Source organism: Indicator indicator, chromosome 21 (assembly GCF_027791375.1).
Source record: "Indicator indicator isolate 239-I01 chromosome 21, UM_Iind_1.1, whole genome shotgun sequence".
In the NCBI taxonomy this organism is placed as follows: domain Eukaryota; kingdom Metazoa; phylum Chordata; class Aves; order Piciformes; family Indicatoridae; genus Indicator; species Indicator indicator.
This window is the reverse complement of record NC_072030.1, coordinates 11,140,583-11,166,552: the sequence shown is the minus strand read 5'-3', so window position 1 is coordinate 11,166,552 and position 25,970 is coordinate 11,140,583. Positions and strand designations below refer to the sequence as shown.

Genomic DNA, 25,970 nt, shown 5'->3' with positions numbered 1-25,970 from the left:
GGTTCCATCAGATTCTAGGTGCACTTGAATTATTAAGATAAAAAGTCACTGACTTGCTGTTGAAAAGAAAAGAAAAATCTGTGATTTTTTTCCAGTGATTTCACTCTTAATCTAGTGGTTTTCCTTCGTCACTTGGATTCAGTGACTATTTGGCAACAGACTGATCAATTCATAAAATCTTAGTTAACAAGCCTCCTTGTAGTGTACCAATACTTGAAAGTAGACTTTAATATCATAGAATCATGGAATGGTTTAGGTTGGAAGGGACCTCCAAAGGTCATCTAATCCATATGCTTTCTCTCAAGTTTTCCAGATATGATGATCATTCTTTTCCCTGTTATGGGAACAACAAACATTTGTTTTTGTTTCATTTAACAAGCTATTTTTGTTACTTAGTTTTTCAGCAAAAACCTTATCAACACAATAATTAGCAGAACCAAACCTTGGAATTTAACTCCTCTATTCAGATAACTAGCAATTGAAAGAGAAACTCAGACCCAAGATCAAACCAGAATGCAGAGATAAGGATTTCTGCAAAGCATGTAAATATTTAAGATAGATGACCCTGTCTTTTCCTTCTTACTGGTTCTTCAGCCTACCAAGAGCTGAAACTGTTCACCTACCATCTCACCAGCTAAGCACTTCCAACTCAGATTAACATCTCTCAATGATCAATGACATCTTTCCACTGTCCTCTGAAAAACGAGAACATTAGTGAATAATTTACAGTGTCTAGAGTGTTACTTTAAATGCATTACATGTAATATTAATTTAAACTGAAAATTAAAGCACATTTCTCAAAATACAAAAGCCACTTATTTTGACTGTGTATTGCTGTTATTTAAATGAAAACGGTCAACATACATCTTTGGAACGAGCTGTGTAAGATACCAGAATCAGTCCTGTGCTGAGGCAACATGACACCCTACAGATGGAGTCCCATCATTTGGATACTACCAGGCAACCCTGCAAAATAGGTTAGGCCTCCAATTTACCACAATATTATCTTATCTTTTGCAGATATGATTTTTTAAAACCACAGAACAGGTCAGACAACTAACATTCCCCATAAAGAATTCATGTACCAAACACACAATAAACTGAGCAAAAAACAACTTTATTCTATGAAACATCTGGGCTCCAAGTATCTGTAAAACAGTACAAAACTGAAGCTGAAATTTGAACATTTTTTGCAAGGTCATTGGAATGAAAATCAAAGTTACAAAGAATCTTGCAGTTCTCACTGCACATTTGTCTGACATTTCTAACCACGTACAAAATCTAAAATACAATTTCAGTGAAACAACAACATATCTGATGAGCATGACAGTCACTTTCCAGGATGTGCATAAGCTAATACCTAAGCTACATGCAGCCTCTATAGGTCAGTGAGTCCACATATATGATTTTATAAGTAAATGTATTACACATACTCTCTACTACACATACACTCTACTGACTGTAAATAAATATACACAGGAAGTCCAGCAATTGATCCACCAAAACACTTGCTTTAGTGAAAATCTTTTGATATGAAATCTCATTTTTTTATACTGCATTGAAAACAAACATTGTTATTCTCTTTATAAACAGAGAAGTCACTTTCAAAGCAAACATTTTCAGTCCAGAATTATTTAGAACTAAGGAGCAAATAGCCGTTCAGTATTTTTAATGACTTTTTATTTCCAAGTTAATTAAGAAGGAAAGGATATATTTATTTTCTCATAAACTTTACCATATACAAAAATAAAGTGCACAAATTTAGGTGAAAAATTCAGACCTAGAAAAAATGGCTTTGATGACACTTAGATGATATTGGCTCTTTTATGTTATATTTTTCTACTACAGCTGTGAGGTTCACCTAAAAGTGTCTTGTTTCTATAGTGTAAACAGCCACATTCACAACATGAACCCATGTAAGTGGGCAATGTGGGCCTAAAATTATGGCTACATATTCACAGACTATCTGTAGTAAAACCAATTAATGTGGATTCACATTATTGTATCTGAGCAAACTAGAGTCATTCAATGCTACTGGCCTGCTCACTGAATGTTTGATTGACCTGTTAGAAATGGCTTTAAAACATCACAGGTGATAATGGCATTTCATTAATAGCTACTTGAATTCACTTCAGTGGACTTTTTTTTAAATCAGATTTTAACTTTACCTGTTATGGGATTAACTCTATCTCATCTACGAACTCCTCTCTGGTTTTAGTTGCAGCTGACAGAACAAGTTCAGCACAGAAGGTTCACAACAGAATTTGATGTGTTTTATTGTATTAGGAATTATCAGCATGATAGTAATGAGTCCTTAGTGAATTTTTTCATGATATTTATGAGCTTACTGTTTATGTCAAGAATGTTGATTTACCATGTAAAGCATCCATGGTTCATACATGTATTTCTGCCAAGTGAGAAAACTGCTAAAGTCCAACACTTGTATAATGCTTTTAAACCTTTACAGTGCCATACATCTTAATCCCAAAAGTTCAACGAGCTGCCTCAAAGCAAGCAAACAAAACAGAATTCATCTCTGTTCTTACTAGAAAATTACATCTGTGAAACATCTGATTCGGTGCTTATCTTGGAGTACTTGCTTCTGACAGAGTTCATTTTGCGTTTTCTAATGTTTTAAAGCTCCAGTCAAGATAGAGCTGCAAGTTAAATGAGGAGATCACAACGAAGAAACGCTAAGGCAAAAACTTTTTAACCCATAGACTGAAGAGGAGAAGGAAGTAGCCACCATGTATCATTGCTTGAAACAGGACAGATTTCTCAGACATAGAAAATACAGAAGGCAACCAAAGCTTAGCAATTTCCTGGTGCCTTTATTCTAAACATCACATAATACTAAATAAACATTAATTCATTAAGTTGCTTAATGTATCTACAAAGTAAGTACAGTAAAGAAGAAATGTACTTACTTTTTGGCAGATGTCCTAGTGCTCTATAGCTGCTGATCATAACATGATCCAGAATAATAGTGGCAAGCAATCCAGAGGGGGTGGGAGATAGAGAGCTGGGGAGGGAACTAACAATCTCAAGGTATTGTTGGTTGAGTAATTTTAAATTTATATGGTTTCTTGGTGAAAATAAAAAGGCAAATTTTATGAGGATCATTCATGAAAAAATATAAATCTATTCTTAAATCAACTCTACTCTTCACGTTGTATTCATTAGTAAAATCCCTTTTTGTCAATTCCAAGACCTCCTGGAAGTCTTATTTTGGAGTTCTAGAAATACAGGACTAGTTAGAAAAACAGAAAAAAATGGGAGTTCAGATTACAATTAATTTATCTGTTCTGATTTAGTGTATGAATACACAACTTTTCACAAAAGTAGTAGCTTGAATATTAAAAACATGTCTGGACATGCTCATTTCCAGTCCTTATAAGGCTTAGAAAGGAGGGAAAATTACCAGTGTGTCATGATTTAAGATTTTATGTGGATACCTTCACACTGATGACGTGCTTGATTTCATGAAAGCTTTTCTAGAATTCTCTCTATTTCCTTAGGAAACTTAGTAATAAAAGAGTTGTCTGCAAGAGTGTATCCTCTGGTGGAGCACATCTTTACCCAGCATAAGAATGTCCTTTAACATCATTTCTAGCCAGTGTTTGAAAATTTTCTGAAAAATGTTCTCAGCTAATCACAGTTACATATTTTCATAAGTCCATTAAAAAATAATGGTTACAAACTAGATTCAGACTGTAACATCCCTTTTATTTTTTCAAAGTATATACTTGCAGCTTTGAGAAATATTTTTCTTCTAACTCAGCAAATGGTTGAGACAAAAGCATTTATTTAAAAAAACCCTGCAAAATATTTTAACTGTATAAAAATATCATTGATAAGACATTATTGGAAGCATTTATTCTTGGCTTTGCTGCTTTGATTCAACTATAGTAAAAAACATTTTGTTAGAATGCAGTCTGTTGATAAGTGTTGGCAAGAAAATAGAAAATTACCTTCATGAACCACTGAAAAAGTTTGCTCATTTTGTTTCTTTGCTCCTACAAACAACATGTTCATGGTTTAAAATAAATAAGTCATAAATAACAACAGGACTAAAACTAAATAAAATTCTATTTGTAGTATCTTATTGTGTACCTATCATCTTGATTATTTTTCAAAGGTTTTTGGCTCACATTTACACAAAGCTCTCTTCCATATTTGTGCATAGCAGAAAGGAATCCACAAGTCTGGGCTTTATTAGCTGCTGAAAATCTGAATCTTCAAGTCCCTCAGGACTCATAACTGCTAGTCTCCGTAGGGCTGCCTAGAAGAACAAAACAACACAATTATGCTGTTGAGGTTTGACAAAGCCCTCATTGCAGGAATCCATTGTAACTATCTCTAAATAATATTCAAGGCTCAAAACTGAACTGTACAGGTCTACAGACTCTTCTGCCTGGCTAATCTCTAATTACTATCTTTATCTACCAGATGCACACCCCCTCAAAGGCAGCTATTCAATGACCGTGGTTTTTTGGGCACTTTACTCTTAGCCCAGAGCAGTAGGGACAATGTGGTGTTAAGGACCACAGAGGTCAGAGTCAGAACACTTTGACAGTAAACATATCTCTGATCTGCTGCATGTCTCACGCTGCCTCTTTGTATCTCAGCTCTCAGCTTCTGTCTTATTTCTGAGAAGTACAAGCCATCTGACTCAGAAAAACATCTACTAGTTAAGTTTTATGCAATGCCCATAACGGGAACCCTAGGTACTAGTGTACTAGAAAGAAGCTGTATATTTCACACCCTGTGGGAACAAATACTGCTGACAACTCTGGTTATGAGGCTGCACAACGGAAATTGCATTGATGTTTCTATTATCTTCATAAACTCTTCTCTTAGAATTTCTCACTGGAGAAAAAGATACAATTACATACCTTCTAACAACCTGATCTGACAAATGCAATGGGAAAGCAGACTGGCTTTCCTCAAGAATCAATACCATCTTCTATTAGTGAGGTCTGATGCCTGGGATCGGTTTATCACTCTGCTGTCAATGCAGCACTAACACAAGAGTTAATCTCCTGCTTCAAAATATATAAAAAGTAAATAAACAAGCTAAAAATATAAAAGAGAACAGAGTTTAATTATAATAGTTATCAGAGCCTGAAGCTGCTTATGTCTCAAGGACACTATTTTTGCCACATCTTTATCAGAAACTGTCATTAGACAGCTACTAAAATATCAGGAGAAGAAGCAGAATTGCTGTGACAGACAGGGAGGTAACATCTGAAGTGATAGTCATGAATGTGCATGAATTCAAGGAACGTGCAGCAACAATTTCAGTTTGCAGCCATCACTCTACGGCCTCTGCCCTAGCCACAGAAGATTAAGACTTCTCTCTATATATATGGAATGACCACAGGATATCTTATGCTCACACTCATGCTTTCTTCATCCTGAATGAGTCCTGCTTAAACAAACAAAACTTCTCATATGCTGGTACAAAGCTAGCCATTAAACAAAACTGCAATAACCAAGCTTTGCTTCTACATTTAAAATGATCACATTAATACTAAAAAGCACTGTCAGACAATACTCTTCAGTCTTCATTCATCAAAACATATCTCCTAACCTTAGATGGTCCATGTGCCCAGAGACCTTCCTTCTCACAGAACAGTAGGTGAAATTACTCAACTCCAAGAGCTGGCTGGGATTCATAGTTCATGCAGTGCAAGGGCAGCTGGAATCTTTCTCCTAAGCAGAGAAGTGTTAGCTTTCTGTTGGCCACTCCTTGACTGGACATTATACTGACTTGGAGACTCAAATTAAAAAATGTAAATGGATTGTAGCAAAAGCAAGAACTCTCCTTTCCTGTCTTCAGCCACTTCATGTAAATATTTCCATACATGTGTGTGCAGATAAAGGGCTGCTGCCCCTGTGATTCAAGGCTCATTTCAGCAAACACACCATCATCAGAGAGTGGAATTGAAAAATGACTGAAACCTTAAATTCTGAAGTGTTCCTGTGAAATTTTTTAGTGCTCAGTAATGTGAAGATGAAACCATTTTTCCTTATATGCTTAAATCTTCAATCAAAGAATAAATAATTGACACTATAGAAGATTATGCTTAAGGGGAAAAGCAAGAGACCCTGGCATGAATCTAAAACATTCCTGCAATACTTATGCATTTTCAAATCTAAAGGGCTTGTTTTTTCTGCATTTTTCAGAATAAACATGAGAAGAAGATTAAAATGTACTTACCAGGCATGCCACTAAAACAGAATCACTGTTATTTCTTTCGGTTGGTGATCTGCAAAGTTTAATTAGGCGAGGAATACCTGAGTGCACAAAAGAGTATCAGGAGAAACAATTTAGAAAAACAAAGTCTTCACTTTGAGACAGAGTCTTTTTGCAGTTGTTTCATACTTATCTTCCTTAGTAGATATGATCTCTAATGCAAAGATGATGTGCAAATACTTAAGGGACTGTCATGGTGCTATGCAGTTCAGAGCAAGCATATTTAACAGATGTAAAAAATAAACAAACAAATGCATTGTTTTTAGCTGCTATTGCTCTTTCAGAGTGGAAACTGTGACCCATATTTCTTCCCTATCGATTCTCCTATGCACCCTTAAAATACTCCAGCGAAAAGAACATATTCCTTTCTGTTAGATTAATCACAGCTGAACCCGCAGGGGTCCAAGTTTTCTGTCCCCTGGCAGATCCTGCACAAGGGTTTTAACAAAGGAATGGAGGAGGCAGCACAGTCATTTGGCACAGTCTGCCACAGCTGTGTATTGAGTGGACACTGCACCTCAGGTTCCTCTGGGAAACAAGCCAGAGGTTCATTTAGCACAACATCCTCAGCCACTCTCTGGACATGCAACCTCTTCTATAAAGCATACCAAGAGAGGCTAAAAATTAAAAAGAGCTTCTCCATAACTGACAATTCCTCCCTCTTTCAGCCTGCCATTAAGCTAGTGGTACATCCTTACAGCTGAGCTTCACGGCTGCATCAGCCACTTCAGGGTCTCGGCTGAGTCGTGCCAATGTAACTGCAGATTTCTGTTGGACTCGCTCACAAGCAGCAACTTCTGCTGAATTTCCTGAAGATGATCTTTCAAAGAGCATTTCCATTAAAAGCTGAACACCTAAAAGGATATAAAAGCCACTGTTATCTTCTCTTTAACAAAAAAGTTAGTTCAAAAAAGTAAATGTAAAAAAGCAAAGTAGGTAAATAAAGACCAATCACTGCCCAAAGAGGGCATAAGAATGCATAAATGTGGACTGCAATGTGGCCATCAGCATTCAGGCACATCTCATCTGTGCAAAAGTTTGTCTTCACTGGGAAGCTATAGAACTTCTGGAACTAGAAAATACACTAACTCTTCCCTTCTCCAATTTCTTGGCTGGTCTAAAAAAGTTGGTCTTTTAGATTTCACAAATTTGTTTCAGTTAAACCAAGTGCAGTTCCTTATTTGCTTCTAAAGCAACCTGAATGTAATCACTAACCTAAAAATCTGTAGTGACATATTTCAGGACTCTACATGAAGTTTTGTTTTCCATGAAACTTTTTTTTTTCTTCTTGGTAAGCATTTAAAAGTCTTCAAAAGATTTTATCTTAAATTCTTTAAGGGTATTTTAGAATGGGGAATCATTTTAACAATGGAAATGGTGAAATTCTGCCTCTGAAGTTTACTGTGCAGCTAACTCTCCACTTCCGAAGAGACAATGTCATCCACGTTGAAATGGTTTCATTAACTTATTTCCTGTAGGAGTTGATATTCTTATTGTAGCAGCACAAAACCAGGTGAGCCTGTACTGATTTCTATTTTCTAGATTATTTTAAATGTAACAACAATTATGTGCTATTAGACTGCACATGTTATTAGGCATTCAGATTACTTCAGGTAGCGTCAGAGGATTTTAACTGTTGGAACATTTACATAAATAATTAAGAGAATTAGCATCAGAATCATGCAGCTAGATAATACTCAATCAACGTATTAAAAAAAAAAAAAAAGTCAAAGTTGAGAAGAAAATTTATTTAAACTTTCCAAGACTCAAAGATGCTTCTCAGTTTGTGAATCTGGCTTCTGACCAGCATCTGATTATTACAACATTAGGCAGAACCAAAAAGCCTTTCTACACAAGCTGAGTGTCAACCCTTTTTAAAAGCCTGGGGGCAAATGCCTCTGTGAGCTTCCATTCCTGAGTGCATGTGCAAACCTTCCTTCATCACATTGTGCTTGCCAAGCCACCTGTACATCTCCACATACTGTAGTATCTAGCAGGAAGCTAGGCCTAGCTGGCATAGCTATTAGTATAATTTCATGAACTTCAGTCAGTTTTCTGCTGTAATAAAAGCAGATGAAATATGCTCAGGCACCTGTCCCAAACAACAAAGGAGTTTTTGGTGTGCTCAAGTAAATAGATATCCGAGTTACATAACCAATCTATTAATGATAAAGAAATGTAAAATATTCCAGGCAGTATCTGAATTGTCAGTGCCAACAGCAGCAAATCAGAAGACATAGCACAAGTCAAAGAGAAATCACCAACAGGATATTCTCTACTCAATCCTATAATTACAGACACAAAATGCAGGTGAGCAAGGCTGGGTATCAGATGATGCCTTTCAATGTGTAAGAATTGTTACTTTATACAATGTAATCACCAGAAAAAACGTTCTTGAAATACTTTGTACTACCTTGCTTTGCATCTGTCAATAAGTCGCTCAGACAGAGACCAGCAACAATTGGCCATACAAGCAAAGTTTTCCAAAGCAGTGGTAATTTATTTCAGTTACACAGAACCACCCTGAGGATTCACTTTGCACCATACAGCAATGCACAGTATCCAGCAGAGACAGGATGAAAAATGAAGGATCATTAGCAAAGACTTTCTCCTTCACTTGCAGCCATTAAGTTTCCATCTCCCCACATTCTCTACAATCACGCACACAACTCAGGTAAAATACATACCATTTCCTTCAATGATTTCTGAAGCACATTGATCCAAGACAGACATGTTTGCCAATATTGTTACTACCTGTTATTAAAAAGAAAAGAAAATATGAAATATAACCCTACCAGTCAGTAATATTGAATACCATTGTGGTTTACAAAATTAGTATGGCAGAAACATGGCAAACCCAATAAAATTCAAAAGCATTCTTGTAGTTGATCAGTCTGTTCCCACCTCTGTGATTTCCTAGGGATCTTTACTGTACATATGGCTGCTACCTGAAATCCAGACAAGAAAAGTAAACCCACTTTTTCTTAGGCTTCTATACTCATGCATAGAAGTCTGTTGGATAGGAATCTGTGCAAAAAAAAATTTGTTCGGTGGTCAAGCTGTTCAGTGGTCAAAGAGGAAGATACAAATTTATAAAACAAAATAAAACAAAAAACCCAACAGACAAACAAACAAACAAACAAAAAAAAAAAAAGGCAAAACCCCCCAACCAACAGAAAAAATCCTGAAGTCCTGAACGCAGCTAGCAGGTGCCTGCCCTCAGGACCAATCCTGTAGTCACAATTCCAGCTCAGGCAGAGCTCACGGTGAAGGCTAAACAACAGCACATAAAGTATGTTCTGTAGTGATAAGTTATTGCTGCCTTTCTGCTCAGGCTGAAATGTTGAGAAATCCTCACAACAGATTTGGAGTTTTGAGCCTTGATTCAAGGGAGCATTTGAGGGATACTTTTCAGTTTTATTGAAGCCTCAAGTTGTGTGCATGTCAAAGCACTGTCCCCAAATGAGCTGGATTTAAAAAATCCATTTATACCTTTCCTGAGCCAAAGCCAAGATTAGGTTTCATACCAATAGAAACAAATTTTGAGATCATTATTTACAGAATTTCTTATCCAGCACTGGCTCTTTTCAACAGCAAGCCAATGACAGAGCCCGGGTCCTATAGAGCTGTTGGCTTTCAACCACGCCTTTTCCCTCAGTGGTGTCACATCTCCACATATTCTATTTTACTTTACCATTCAAATAACTTGCTTTCTGTATGCAAACATATCAATATTAAGGGCATATATGAAGGACCAAATAACAAATATTAAGGTCATCAGAGTACAATATTGAAATAATATTATTTCTTAAGATGTTTTCATTTTCTTTGTTCTACTTGAGAAAAATTGATCAGCACCAAAAATTTGAGAGCTGGTTATCTGCTTTTTAATGGTACAGTGTAAGTTCACAAACAAGCAAACTTCTTGGATGTAAGTAGGCATGAGATCAAATCACCATTCTGATCTCACTTTGCCATTTCATAACAAGGATGACTCATTTTGGATGCTGTGACATAAAGGTCTTCCACTTTCGAAGGTAGTGTTACTGTGTCATCTCTCTGAATAAATATACTTAACTTAGGATGCAAATGAGTTGCTGAAACTACAGAGTGACAGGTAGAAATATGGCAACTTGTTATATGTCTATGTATTTATTCCACATTAATTATTAACTGTGTTTCAGGCAGAGTGTATATGTTTTCTCATTCTAAATTATATCCTGTTAATGAAAATTGCTTCCTCTATGCAGAATCTGTACCCCATGTGGCTCTCTAAGCCACAGATGAGAATTCAATTAACCACAATTTGAATACATGCCAATTATTCCACTGCTTCAAGTTATTTTGTCTAATAAGTATTTTCATACATAAAAATATTTTGTGTGTATCTTTTGACGCCAAAAATTGTTTGAGGTTATATCTACATTTCCTTTGTGTTGCTTATGTGGCCCCCTACATTTTGCAACGTATTTATGAACTAGCCTAATAGGTTCATAGGTAGCCTTGTCCAGAGGGCTTGATAAAAGAGTCTCACCACCAATAACAGTCAAGTTCTACCTATATCATCTTTTAAATTCTTGGTAGGTCTTGCAAGGCAGTCAAACTGTAGATTAACTCACTCCACATAGGCAGATTTTTGTGTCCTAAAAAACAAGACACATTCTCCTGTGCTGTAAACAGTGTACCATGAAACAGCACATAATCACCTAACAGGCAAGCTGAATAAAGTTTACTTTAAAAGCTGTATTTCTGCTAGACTTGCCTATTTTAAAATTCAATATACATGCATCTTACACAAATATTTCCTCTGTAATATGGACCAAAGTTCAAGGAATTTTAATACTAAAGATGAAATCTCTAGAGGAAAACAAACTTAAAGTAAACTCAATTTGCTTTGAAGAGCAACACTTCCATCAGCACTGATGTTAGTGAAGTCTCATTTCTTTTGGAAATTAGAGTTGGTCAAAATCCACAAATAGTATTTTTCCAGTGGCATCTCTCCCATTGTAGATTTTATTTCTTTGTCTAATGATACATAGGCACACACTACAATATTTTCAGTTCTAGTCTGCTTTACACTGAGTCAGAGTTAATCTAATTGGAATCGGGGGCTGAGTATGTGGGAGGAAACTTAATTATTCTTATTTTAAAGGAGGCAGAAAGTGCAAAGAACTACTTCAACTTGCCACTAACTCAAGCAGAGTGATCAGGAAGTGATTTTTGGTGCCTTCCTAGAAAGAATAGCAGCAAAACTGTTTAGGAGTTCACTTGCTCAAAACCAAGACTGAAATCACAACTTTCACCTGGGCAGTGATTCTGTCTCAGGAAAAAAAAAAAAAAAAAAAAAAAAGTGAGTGGCAAAACTCAGAGGTCATCTGAAATCTGCCATCTCATTTCCTGGAGGACTGAAGACAAGAAATGCAGCAAAATGCATATATAACCATCTCAAATTTACAGCTTTAAGATTGCTACAGCCTGAAGCAAATTGTGTATAGTTTCTGCAGTAAACAGCTCGGCACCAACCTGATTGTACTGTGAACCTGGCAGGCAAGGGCAGAAAATCAAAACTGCAATGAATTGTGCTGACATAGCACTTTTCCTCTAGAAAGCCCACACTAAGTTCAGTGTCTGCCCAACTTCACAGATGATTAAACAAAAATACAGAAAAGTTAAATTGCTGCTTCAAAATCAGAGCAGCAGCAATATTAGGAACTGATCCCAGGAATACAAACCTGACTACACTAAGCTAGAAAAGAACAGCAGAGTCCTTCAACTGAGTTGAGAGTTTACTCTTCCAACTAATCCTCATTTTGCAAGCTGGAGCACGTTGCCTTGTCCTGCATCAAATCTAAATTTGAAAGGCAGACTTTTTTTTCTGCCTAGGCTGTCATTTTGTTTCCAAAAAATGTAATGTTTAAGAGTGAGAGTCAGTGTTGGACTACTGAAATGTAATAATCCCTTAACATAAACCACACACCACCAGTCAACACTGCTACTTACATTTTTATATTGGCCAGAGGTATGTCAAACTGCAGAAGGGATGTGGGAACATGCTGTTGAACCACTTGGGACTGTTAAGAGTTACTTGTAGCTGATCTTGAAAATAATTTGAGGACTAGACAGGAAGCTTAGGGCTACTGAAGTGAGATGTGATGTGGGCATACCAGAAACCTTTGCTTGCAAACCTGTCACTGGCTTTTGCATAACATGCATAGGTGATTGGGTCCCAGGGCACTACATGTATTTTGATCTGAGAAAGACCTGCTGATGGCGCAGCAGTGGAAGAGGTATTTCTCTTCTGACCCAGTTGGGAGAAGGAGCTCCCCCTTCCACACTCTTTTGCTTGAAGCATAAACAAGGACTCTTCTTCAACTGTCCTCAGTGCCTGCAGCATCTTCCAAACACCAATAGGAAAGAATTTAGCAGGAAAAAAAGGGCAGAAAAAATTTCCATTTTTTCCATCCAACTCCAAAGCCTGTCTCCACCTCAAAATTTTTGAAAACTAACTCATTGATTTTAGACCTAGAAATAACCAGTTTAAAATGGATGTGCTCACTGCACATTAATTCTCTGGCTGAAGATCACAAGCTGTTAAGAATATACCTCCACACCTTCACAGGTAAGGTGAGAATACTAGCAACACTGAAGGGACAAGTGGGAATGCAGAGAGAAAAAAAATACTATACATAAACATACTGTGCACAAACATACATATTTCATATATTCCTATGTAGAGTCTAAGATGATGGTTCAAGTCAAGAAGGCCCTGAATGATGAGGGCTTGAGCTAAACCCTTCTTCTGACAGTGCTTAAATGCCATTAGGATACCTGACTGTATCCATTACACTGTTGAATTTAGGCAGGAACCCTTCTGAAAGGTTATTTTGATACTCCTTTGAAGTAAATAACGTTTTATCTAAACCCCAAATATCTGCAGCATGAAAAAGAACATGACACATTCATACCCAAAGAGAGAGGCTTGTGTATCTGGAAATTACCAGTTTATCTGATGACACTTACATCTCTTGTATATCTTACACAAATTATTTTGTTATAAAACTAAGCAATCTCAATGTAATAATGCTGGTTACAGAGCAATACATGCTTCTGTAAAATGGACAATGATTGTCTTGTTCAGCATTAAGTCCACCACTCATTGCCTGACAAATGAAAGAGGGAGGCTTGCTTTCAGATACCAAAAGCAGGAAAAGTTTGTTGTTTGCAGGAAAATACTCTCTACAGGCAACACACAATGTACCCACGAGCAGAATGTTTATTCATACTGTCATGGAGAGTGATAACTAACCAGTGCTAGCTGTCCTTAGGAAAGCCTGTATTAAAAGGCTGTACTGTGACTTTAAGATGTGATTAAATGGCACAATTGAAAACAAAACTCACTGTTTCTCTCTTGAATTCCAGCCATCTTTTTCCCATCATTGGCTTACAGTGAGTATGCTGCAGTCTACTTTAGAAATTACAATATTCTTAAATCAGTAGTGATGCTGAATTAGTATTTTATTTAGAAAGACTGGGTAGTTTTCTACAGGATAATTGTGTTCCTTAAAGCTCGGTATGAAAACCAGGACAAGTTTGAAGAGCTCCTTTACAACATTTTATTATAATCAGACCATATTTTATTGTATTTGCTGTCAATCTTATTCTTACTTGTCTCAACCTTTACTACGGCTTAATCCTAATTCATCTATTTTACTGGCCAGGACTACTTGATCACTCATAATAGACAAAAACATATTCCACATGGTTACGTGTTTCAAAATAATACCTTGATTCAAAACATTTCCAAACCTACTGCACTTTAATCTACATGTCTATTTGTTGGGACATAATAATATATATAATGGGAAAAGTCAGTAAATATAATATGTACCTAAAAGACAATCAAGTATATACATCAAAAGCCAAAATGGCAATTCCAAATACTCTGATCCAATGCTGTGCTGCTTTTTTCTCTAGCTAAGTGTGTTGTCCTCATTGCAATGGTGAGGCACAGAGCAAGTTAAAAACATTCCATAAAATTGTCATAGTTTACAGACATCCTTCCCCCCATTACAACACTGAAACAACTACCCTTTTGAAAGGTGAGTAATCTACTCAAACACTTGTTAGTTCAGAAATGTGAAGACTTTCTCTTAAGGCTGTTGCATTACCCAAGCTGCTTGATGAGTAACACTGACAGCTCTTCAAGACAAGATGTGTAGTACTTGGATTCTATTTGAACATCAGGTGCTCAGTTACAAAAGAACACAAAGCAGGATTGCATAGTCCTCATTGCCACAGAAATAACAAAGAGTCAGCACACCACAGAAAACATCACACCTTTCTGATCTGGTCTTTCACTACAAGAAGAAATGTAAGGGGTTAATTGAGATGATAGTTCTAGGAAGAAAGCCATTGAGTTCTCTATTCTACTAACTAATGACGTGCTCTACAACAGGATGGAACTAGTCCCTTTCCTGAAGCCACAGGTATTTCTTTAAATGTCTGTCTTCCTCATGCAAAGAAAAGACTTGCAGTGCTATCCATAAAGCAAACTCATAGCTGACACCAGAATTAAGATGAGGGCATAAATAAATAAGGAAATCAAACTATAAGTGTGTACAGGATGAAAAAAAAAATTAAATAACTTAAAGAATTGTGTATGCATAATAATAGTGTACAACCATGTTAAACACTACAGCTGATGTCCCTGACACTGCTCAAAGAACAAAACAGCAACTATGGCTTAACTCCATCTCTTCATAAATACTCCTGAGCTGGAAAATGGCTAAGTGTGCTATTAATATATACTAAAGCAGCCCTAGTAACCCTAAGGTCCTCATACCTTGATTTCTATGGCCTGGCTCTTGTTGAAGGGTTTATACAGCAGTGCAGATCCCACGTCTAGCATAAATCATCTTTTGGCTACTTCAGAGACAGAAATGGGATGGACTTGTGAGACTCAAGGTATGGACTTTTACTTATATTCACAATGTCTCATAAAAAGAAGGTGGTTAACAGAGCTGACCAGCAAACACCAATCCTTAATAATAACTACTGAAACCCTCAAGCCTCATCATACTTTTTACTCTGCTGAGGTAAAATTCATCACTAAGATGCCAAATAAGCAGTGCCTCTGCAGCATCTCATTGCATGGCAGTACCTGAGAGGAACAAAAGAATTCTCTCTGCCTTAATCTGTGCATTAGCACAGACCATTAATTTTCTGTGTCTCTTTACTTTAAAAACTGACACAAAAAAAAAAAAAAAAAAAAAGGAAAAAAAAGGAAATCCAAAAGTACATCAGCAATATTTGGCAGTAAAGTTTGCAAACCATCTACCACGCAGTTAGGAATTGATTCAAAGCCCTCCGACGTCAATGGGCTGAGGATCAGATCCTTATTCATCAGCTTTTGGAGCTAATTCAGCTTTGAACTGACAACTGTATATTTAGGCTGCAGTCTCCATATATACTCCGTATATATCTTATTTGCCTCAAAGCTCTGTCCAGTGAAGTTCTGAATACCTCCAAAGACTGAGGTTACATAGCTTCTCTGGTCCTCTCTCACTGTTTGGCCACCTTGATACAGGGAAAAAAACAAATAATTCTAGTGTCTTAGAAATATGGAACTTTGATTGTTGTTTTTATTGAGGGGTTGGGGTTTGGGTTTTTGTTGGTGTGGGGGTTTTGTTTGTTTGGTGGTTTGTTGGTTTGGGGTGGGGGTTGTTTGTTTGTTGGGTTTGGTTTAGGTTTTGGGGTGTTGTTTTGTTTTTTTTTTTAAATCACATTAAAAGCTGTGGTATTTCAGAATATTCGACATAAAAAGAAATAGAAGCAGATAAAGAGCCATATATTGAAAAAAAGCAAGAACAGACAACATGAAAACAGCTTAGGTTTGACTATGTCAAATCAGAGTTGAAATGTGTTGACTTTTACACAAATGTGCTCAGACAGCATCTTGCTGAGAAACCACTCACCTGATCTCGGGAATATGGAGTATCCACTATGTGTTTGTCTGAGCATGCTGCTAGAAGAATCTTCATTGCATTTAACTGAAGCAATATTTCACAGGCCATTGTATCAAAGAAAGTAATATTGGCAAGAGCTGCTGAAGCCAGCAGGAAAACTTCACCAGATGACGCTTCTTTGCACAGTTCTAGGAATGCAAGAAAATAAGCTTTTATTACAAAAATCATGCTTAGGAATTTCAAAGCAATATTTACAGCAACTTGTGTTAGTCATCCTAGCATCTAAGACCAAGCACATAATGCTCAACATGAAAACCAAAACAAAAGAAAATCTTTGCTTTGTCAATTATATAGTTTCATATAATTGTTTAGGTTGGAAATGACCTTTAAAATCAAGTCCAACTGTTATCCTAGTATAGCCAAGTCCACCATCAAACCATGTGCCTAAGTGACTCCCTAAGTGACACATCTACACATCTTTAAAATTACTCCAGGGATGGTGACTCAACCACTGCCCTGGACACCGTGTTCCAGGGCTTGACAGCCCTTTCTCATGCCCAATCTAAACTTCCCTTGGCACAACTTGAGGACATTTTCTCTTGTCCTATCACTTGCTACTTGGGAGAAGAGACCAGCATCCACTTTGCTGCAATCTCCTTTCAGGAAGTTGTAGAGAGCAATAAAGTCTCCCCCTCAGCCTCATTTTCTCCAGGCTAAACAACCCCAATGAGAGCTTCTGGTATTTGAGAGGGATGGAGCACAGTGCCAGAAATAAGAGGTTCCTCTCTTGAGAAAGTAATGAGAAATACCATCTTAATTTTCTGAAGTATCTTTACTAACCCATCTTAAGGAAAACCTTGCTGCCACTTTTGGCTCATTTTACCATGGATCAGAAGCCTAGACAAGAAAGATTTGGTTTTTTTCTCATCACAATACCCATGGATTATACCACACTGTACTTTTCTTCTAAAGTATTATATGAATTTAGGTGCAGTTTTGAGCTGGAGCTCTAGCAAGTTTCGAAAATACAACAGGCATAAATATTAGCAACTGTTAGAAACTGCTTTTTTACATAGGACAAGAGGATACTTTGTTGAGTCTTTTCTGTGGGTCTTACAGTACAATTTCCCACAGATATTATTTTGACAAGTATGCATAAACTCTGTTTAAATATCAACTGGAATAAAAATTCTTTTGTAACTGCAGATTGCTCTGATTCAGAATTATAAATAACTGATTTCATGTATCTGTTAAGGAGAGAAATGGCAAACATTATTTAGGGAGTATTTCTAACAAAAGAGAGTCCTAACCGAAGCAGTTCTTTTAACTGGAAAGACTCAGAAGTCCCATAAAGAACTTACTGACAAGTGCTGTGACAATTTCTTCCATATTTTCCAGAAAGCTGCTGAGATGCTGAGTGAATGTGAGATGTGGAGATGTGATCTGTGCAATAACTGCTGCTGCTTCTGCATGAGTAGCTTCAGAGTGGCTGTTATCAGTAAGAATGTCAGCCAGGCACAGTATCCCATCAACCTATGGAAAAACAACAGGTGTGAGTTGGAAATACTCCAGAAAATATGTCTGCAACCAGATATGGGTTTTACAGTTCTCTTCTCTTGTCTGTGGTAAAACAAGTCAGTTTATTCTCAAAAAAAAAAAAAAAAAAAAAAGACTTAAACTTGGTGGTATTTACAACATCAGAAGTTTCAATCTAGCAAATAGTAGTGAGTTCAGCATGGAAGTTTGTTGGCCAGCAAAGTGTCTTACATTTCCTTCTTCCTTAATATTTCGGCTGAACTCATTTTTTGGCCAAACCAACAAGCCTTTTCTGACAAATGTCTGAAGCTAGGCATCAATTCAAACCAAGCTCTGGCAAGTAAATGCTAACTGCTACTATGCCACACCCTCACCTGAGCTCTTCTCTGAGTGTGTCTCACTGTGAGACTCAAGCCTGAGCATAAAGCAAGCTCTTCAGATTTTTGTGTCTGATGTTTCTCGGTGGGACTTTTTGTTTGGTTTTTGTGAACTTGCCTCAAAGCCAATGCAGAATCAAAAAAATACTATTAAGGAGAAACCCTGATCAAACTGCACCTGATGAGCTTACACAGGTGCCACATCAGAGCTAAGTCTGTATATCCCTTCCCTACTTGTAAGAGAAACGCCCGGGGGGCGGAATCAGTAACATGTGCATAGCTTTTATGCTTTTAGCACATCTGAAGTGTTCTAAACTCACTCCTTACAGTTTATACAGATACATCATAGGTGCACACCTTGCTCTGGGTTATGGAAGACCCTTTGGCACATCGAAAGACTTCTGCTTAAACTGCAGAAATGTGTCAGCGGCTAACAACCAAACCCAGCAAAGGAAGGTTCTCTGCAGACTCAGACAACTTATGAACTTTCAGATTAACAGGACTATCTTTCTTCCCCTCTTTAACACACCCTGAATAATTTGTGTTGTCAGGCAGGTAGGTCGATGTGCTTAGAGGGGACAGAGCATAAAGATTTATGTATTTAAACGTGGACGTGTTCATGTCAAATCCACATTATTTCATTATTAAAATATGAGCATAAAACTGATGCAAGGACAGTTTACAAACGATCAGAGCTTTTACAGACTTCACTGGGTAACTTTTAAAAAAACTGGCCTTATTTATTTGAAGTTCTGAAAAAATGTGCAGTTGCAATGAAATAGACTTCAACAGTCAAGAAAAACCAAACCCACATTTGTGTCGTGCACTCACCAAGACTGTTTTCCAGGTCTGTTCACACTGCATTCTCTGTCTATTCAAAGCTGCCTCAGAACATGCATGTGAAGTCCTATCCATTATCTCCACAAAGGGTATTAAGCAAATCTCTTATTCACGGTTTTTATTCATTAATACAAAATGCTGAGTTATCTTAATTGCTTATCCTGCAGTGGGGATGAATTAAATTATTTGGTAAGTACTGACAGTTTCTATATTTTTCAAGTCCTCAGACTGATGGGAGCAAAAATTACCCTCTGGAAGATTATTCATTGGGATGTACTTTTTAATAGGCAATAGACTATATCATTGGAACTCTAATAACAAAGATAAATACAAAAGAAATTACATCTCTATTTTCCCTCAGATTACAAATGGGATTTAGTACAGAAGCTCAAGTACTGGCAAGAAGAGGAAGAATAAATTTTCAACATTAAACTTTTTCTTGACAAGCTTTCAACATTAATCTAACTACAGCAAAATATTTCCTCTTAGTTATGGCAGAATTCTACAGCTTGAAACAGCAGATTCACATAATTCACTTGGCTTCAAGGTATATTAATAGATCTCAGTGTCAAGAATTAATATATGTCCTCACAAGATGATTTAGTAGCCAAAGTGTGCTAGACAATATCGTATGCAAAACCCCCCAACTCTGTCACCTTGAAACCTCCCCAGATCACACCTTGTCTGGGGGCCGAAGGATGCTAATAACAACAGTCAGTGTAAAAAGTGAAATCTATTTTGAGGCATTCCAAAAACACTTCTCAAGAAATTTCTTAGATTTGTAACAGAATACAGCAATCTCCAGCTCTAAAGTGACTGGTTAAAATTCACTTGGCCAACTCTTACTCAGTGACCTCGACAAAATGGCTTTAGAGTAGTTTTATGCTATTGGAGGGCAAGCAATGGCTTATGAAAGATGGGTACAAGCACCTGGCTAGATTTTCCCATCACCACTGATTGTATCTACATCATAAAAGAGAAGCTTCTCACAATACAAGACTGTACCCAACTTTTAAATTACATATTTGATTTTTTTTTATATATATGCTAAGTAATTACTTTTAGAAATTGGGAATTGTTGAATTGTAAATAGAAGTACATATATGTTTTTATTCATTAAAAAAAAAAAAAAAAAGGTAAAATATGTATTTTGGATCCCTGAAACCAGCACTAGGTAGTTTCTTTCCTTTCTATTCAATATCATGTGAAATACTAACAAATTCAGCCTAAAATTTGCCCTACACACTTAAGTCTCCATTCTTAAACGTGGGAACTAAACTAAAATCATTCTACTTCAGCAGGCAACCCCATTTATAAGTGTCTAGCAATAAATTTCAAAATGACAGGGGAACAATCTAATAAAAGCACTTTAACATCCAAAAAGAAATTGCTGCTCAAAGCATTTTTATAATTAGTTTTCACACTGAAAGGAACTTTGGATCACTGCCCTGTTTTCTGTTTAATTTTGGTGAAGTAATCAGCTAAATGTCAAATCTGTTCATCACCTTGGCAATACAAAAGAACCAGTTAGCCAGATAATGCAAACAAATGAATTCCATGAATGCAACAAAATGCTGTGGAGACCCTGCATTTGAGGAATAGCATTCAGTAAATGCTCGATCACCAATATTTCAATATTGATAACTGGGAAAATGCCAGGAACTTCCATCCTTACGAACACAGCCCTGTTACAGAAACTTAATCCAAGTGGCAAAATAAATCCATGACCACTTCACTTCATAGATCAAGCCTTCTGAAAGGAAAATAATTTTTCTCCACAACAGAAATGAATGAGTTCTGGGACAGCTCTCTTCTTTCTTCAGGACACCTGCTCTTCCTACTAGAAGTATTAAATAAAACTAGGTATTTTTTAAGGATACTAAGACACAATTTGGGATGAATTACTTTAATGACTTCACGATCTGAAATATTAGACATAACAAATCTTTGACTTTTTACTTCGCACAAGGAGGTTCAAGGCAGACTTTCCATGCCACGTGATGAACCTATTTCCTTCTTTTCAGCCCATCTTCATTTGTATTAAATGCTGCTAAAAGCCTTTACGCATACTACGACTTTCCCCAAAATTCCTGTTTGTCCCCTCTCAACACTCAGATGATCTTTACATTAGTAAATTTTCCCAAAGGCTTTTAGGGTTTTGGTGGGGGTTTTGGTTTGGTTTGGTTTGGTGGTGGGGGTTTTTTTTGGGTGTTTTTTTGTTTGTTTGTTTGTTGTTGGTTTTTTTTGGGGGAGGGTAGTGGAGAGCAGGGGTTGGGTTTTGTTGTGGGTTTGGTTTTTTTTTTCATTCTCAAATTCATCTCCTGGGTCATATTGCTGAGTCTGGAATGCCTTACAGGCTGTTAGCAAATTTCCCACTATCAAATCTGTGAATAGCACTTTCAACGTACAACTGGATGCTTCTGGTAGGGCAAAACAGCAGGTCCTACAGCAGTTTTAAAGGAGGATTGTAAGGGAGACGTTGAGATTCGAATATAAGACAACAAATGTGGAAACAAAACCAAAAGTGGATCACCTCTTAAACACTGTCTCAACCTTCTCAGAAGGGTAGAGGAGAATTTCAAAAGCAGAGGCTGCAGGGAGTCAAGGACTGACAGAGTTGTATTTGTTTCATGCTTTCACACATGCTGTGTATTAGCACTTCCAACTTGAAGCTAGGACTGGTTAACTATATAGGTGAAGATGCAAACACTAGCAGACTAACTAGAAAATGCACAGCTGGGTGAAAGCCCAAACATATTAACATTTATAGGATGAGGAAGAGTGTGACAGAGAGGGAAGGAAGGAAGAAATAAAACATTACCATATTCAGAAAATATTTGAATCCTCCACTTATCATTCTTTGCACACAATGTGTTTCACTCCCTAGACTATCCTATAAAACACAAAGTCAATTCACTGTTCTGCAACTTCATTGAAAATGGATCCATAAATCCATTTTGATCACTTGTTACTCATTAAATGAATTCTTGATCATCAAGGTTGAAGTATATCTTGTGTCAACTTCCATAACTTATTCTACACCTGTAGAAGAAGTCTTATTTAATTTTTGTTGAAATAAAGGTAGGGAAAAGGATAAAATTATTCTCTCTCGCATGTGATGATCTTTCCTATTTGAACAGCTCCTCTGCAGATATAAACTGCCTTAGCTCCCTTAACTGAGAGCTGTGCTGATTTATACCAGATGAAGATTTGGTCAGCTATTTTTCAAATGAGATGATATATTAATAGAGTGATGCCATTAAAATGCCCACAGATACTATTCCAAGTAATCAAAGCTACTGGAGCAATTCCATGGCAGCAGCAGTGACCAGTGAACCAGACTCCAATGATTTTTATACCTACTGCTGTACAACAGTGGCCATGGGACCTAACTTATAAGCTATATTGTATACACTGCAGAATATCATGGGGCTGAATAAAGGTTGAATGGTTCCCAACTTTGTAGCTTTAAAACTCCTGGTTGTAACCTTTGTATCTAAGCTGTCTCTAAGCTTTGGTTCGTGGCAACTTAAACTAAATCTTCCCTTTAAAAATTCCCTCCTTTGGAACATAATCAAACCAATGAAGAGGAATTTGTTCTTCCTTCGTTTTAGCCATCAAGGGGCAGTATGAAGATTATCTGATCTTTGTGAGGAATGTAATTATATGCCACAAAAAACCCAAACCCTCTTCTCTCAAAGTTAAAAAAGGAGACAGCTGCCTGTATCAGCACAAAGGATGCATTAAATGTGGCGATGCCTAAGTAGCAATCTTGCAGCCATGCTACAGGACAAAAAAACTGCAGAGCAAGATGTGGCCAACAGTCTCTCCTACATTTCAGAGGGCTGGATATACTGGCATGGTTTTAAGCTGTAGGAACTGATCTCTATTTGTAGGATTTTCTCAATATCTGCATTACAAATTCCAGAAAGTCTATGCTTGTTTCTTTTAAATAATGTATAAGGCTTTATATATTATACTTTGGGGTCTGAATTTCATTAAATAAAGCCATACAGACAAAAAATGGACTCAGCCACACGATGAGAGGAACTGTCATATGTTATATAAGAATGCTGAACAAGATACTGGGACCTGAAAACTGAATTAGGGAAGGACCATACACTAGTACTTTTCACATAGCCCTCATTTTTATGTACCCTGGGGGATCATAGTCTGAGGGAAAAAAAAAAAAAAAAAAAAAAGAAGAAGAAAAAAAAGAGAAAAAAAAGTAAAAGTAAAAAACCCCACTCAACTATTCCTGTAAACAAACAGGGGCTCCAGGGTTATGCACAGGAAAATGAGATGTGATCACTGAAAAAAAAAAACATGCTCCAATCATCTAGTTTTAAATAAATAATGTCACAGACACTTCACTGCATGAGGGCATATTCTCAAACACCTGGTGTCTGGCACTTAAAAAACAAGATCACTCTTTCAACAAGTTTGATTACTTTGTATTATTTAGGTTTTAGTGTGACACCATAGATTTTATTTTCGAGAAGTATCTGTTAGTGTACCTCTTCACAAGAGACAAAAAAAAATAAAAAATCCCATGCACAGCACATTTTTAGAGGACTCTCTTCGTCTCCTGCAATAATGATAAAAAGTGCCTCTATCCAAAAAAAGAGCAGCACAGAGGTCACAGCCAGAGAATCAGTCATTATCAGCTAATCTGGCTTGTCATAGAGTCTTTTTTCTCTCAAGAAAATTATCTGATAATCTTTCTGGCAGAATTCTGGATCTATTTAAGTCAATACATTCAAATTTTAACAAGAGTATGCTTAAGAGCTAATAAAAGGACCTATTATTATTGTGATTTCACATAGAACTTTTACTCTCATGAGGTTAAAATTCTGGAACAGGTCATTATACCATGAAGTTAGAAACAAACATAACTCTACACTCAGGTGTGAAAATGAAACCACCACAGCAGGAAGTAGAGAGTCACATTAGAAAGGTAGAGGGAAAGAGCAATGGAGATAGCACAGGACATTGCTTTCTTACTGTTGCTTTAAACATGAGATGCTGCGAATGCATTCAGAAACAGATCCTCACCCAAATAATTTTCCTGCAAATCCTTTTAATTTCAATGGTTTCAGTCAGTTTAACCTAAATAATTAGTCTCTGAAATGCCTCTACAGTACTTGAATCACATATGTGCTAATTAAATGCAACATACTATAATAGAAAGTACTAAATATATACAGCAACTCAGTCAAAAGAATGTCTTTATGTCTAAATTCACATAATTGCTAAAAGTTACTCGGTGTTTCACTCATACTGTTCTTTCTACAACTTTTTGTTGCTTTTAAGAAAACCACTGAGGCACCAAGCATTAATATAATTGTTTGCTACAGTCGTTACCTCACAATGGCTGCTCAATTATTTTAATAAATTAATTTAAATAAATTAGCTCCAGAACCAACCTTGTATGTGCCAGGGTTTTATTGGCAGAGAAGTTTTACAAGCAAGTTACAGCACTTTATGATAGCCATTTATAATGAAAACACTCACAGCACTTTAGCTATAAAACTTTTAGTGAGCGACTCAATAAGAGTCCATTTGTGTTGTAATAACAGAGGAAATTGCTACCCTTACTCAAACAAGAATTTCAGAAAAGTAAAAAAGTAACAGTTTTCATCTGGTGAAAATTGATGGAACTTTACTGGCTGCAGCAGACTTAAGCTATTTGGTCCTAAGATTTCTCTCCTGACAGTTAGGAAAATCTCCTTGGGTCTCCTGCAAACACTGATTTATTCCTATGACTGCAGTGGTAATAAAATAATTTCAGAATTGCTTTAAGCATAAGAAATTCCAGTTCGAGATCTGCTGCTTGCATGGAATCTTTATGAGCAGTCAAAGGTGTCCTATGAGCCAGCAGGTAACATGATCTCAGGAGTTTTTCCCTCCATTAGCACCTTCCAGTACTACTCTTTGGTCTAACATAGAATCAATATAGTATCTATATTTGAAGAAATAAGAAAAATGCTAAGAGGCTGAGGAAAAAGAAATATTTTAGAAGCTGAATTTTTATTTTTCTTCTACCCAGAGTTGTTTGTTGCATCACCAGGAATCAAATAAGAATCCCTATCGAGGATAACAAACATATATATTTAAAGTTAAGCTAGCATTTGAAAGTTGCATTGGAGGAGAAAAGAAACAACAAATTTGGTTACACTTTCAAAAGAGATTATTTTTCCAACAAAGGTAGACAGATACAACATAGCACACTGATACAGGGGCAGTTCCAATCTGCATTCAAAAGCATATTGGTAAGTAAGGCTTATCTTCATAAACTGATCTCACATCAGAAAACTGTGTCAGAACTCACTGAAACTGAGTTTACCTAGTGAGCAGATTCTGGCTTCGATAGCCCAGGATGTTATCAGGATGGGGGAGGCAGGTGTGTAAGGATTATGACAAAGATGAAACCTCCACATGCTGCAAGAATCTGGGCAAATAAGCTGCTCTTGAGGAACGTCCCAAATACTGTTCTGATTCTGTCATCAAGTCACTGACAGATTTTCTAATAGTCTTCCTAACCTATGAGCCAGTATCTTACTCTCAGAATACTCACAAGAGATGTTACAACAGAAGCTGCCTAACTAGCAAGTACTAAATATTAGAGTTCATATATACATATCTTTCCTCTCTCTGTTATTTTCTCTATCCTGCAACTCTGACATACCATTTATTGGTATAGACTTACCCTGACTGACTTCTTTTTAGGATTTGAAGAAGTCAGCACTTGGAATGTTCTTTTAAACTGAGGAAAAGGGAAAAAAAAAAAGCCAGCATCATCTCTACATGAAATTACTTCCTTTGCCATTACCACTTTCAGCGATTGCCATACTTTCTGTCCTTTTTTTTTTTTCCTGTGAGAAAAATCAATTGTAATTACATGAGTATGTCTCAATTACCTGTCCTTTTTCAGGATGGAAGTCTTCAATTGATTAATTGGACTTCTCAGTCCTAATGCCGTCTCCAATGCCC

General features: G+C 36.7%; 1 protein-coding gene across 1 annotated transcript in view; it reads right to left on the bottom strand.

Annotated features, from left to right (window-relative positions):
• Nucleotides 1–4,153: 4,153 nt before the first annotated feature.
• INSC (INSC spindle orientation adaptor protein) overlaps nucleotides 4,154–25,970 on the bottom strand; it is a 61,512-nt gene continuing 39,695 nt past the window's right edge. Inside the window, exons 8-13 of the mRNA XM_054390756.1 lie at nucleotides 17,586–17,757; nucleotides 16,234–16,412; nucleotides 8,947–9,013; nucleotides 6,958–7,113; nucleotides 6,224–6,300; nucleotides 4,154–4,282 (exon numbers count right to left, since the gene is read on the bottom strand). Coding sequence (XP_054246731.1) covers nucleotides 4,154–4,282; nucleotides 6,224–6,300; nucleotides 6,958–7,113; nucleotides 8,947–9,013; nucleotides 16,234–16,412; nucleotides 17,586–17,757 — 780 coding nt within the window. The remainder of the gene's footprint in view (nucleotides 4,283–6,223; nucleotides 6,301–6,957; nucleotides 7,114–8,946; nucleotides 9,014–16,233; nucleotides 16,413–17,585; nucleotides 17,758–25,970) is intronic.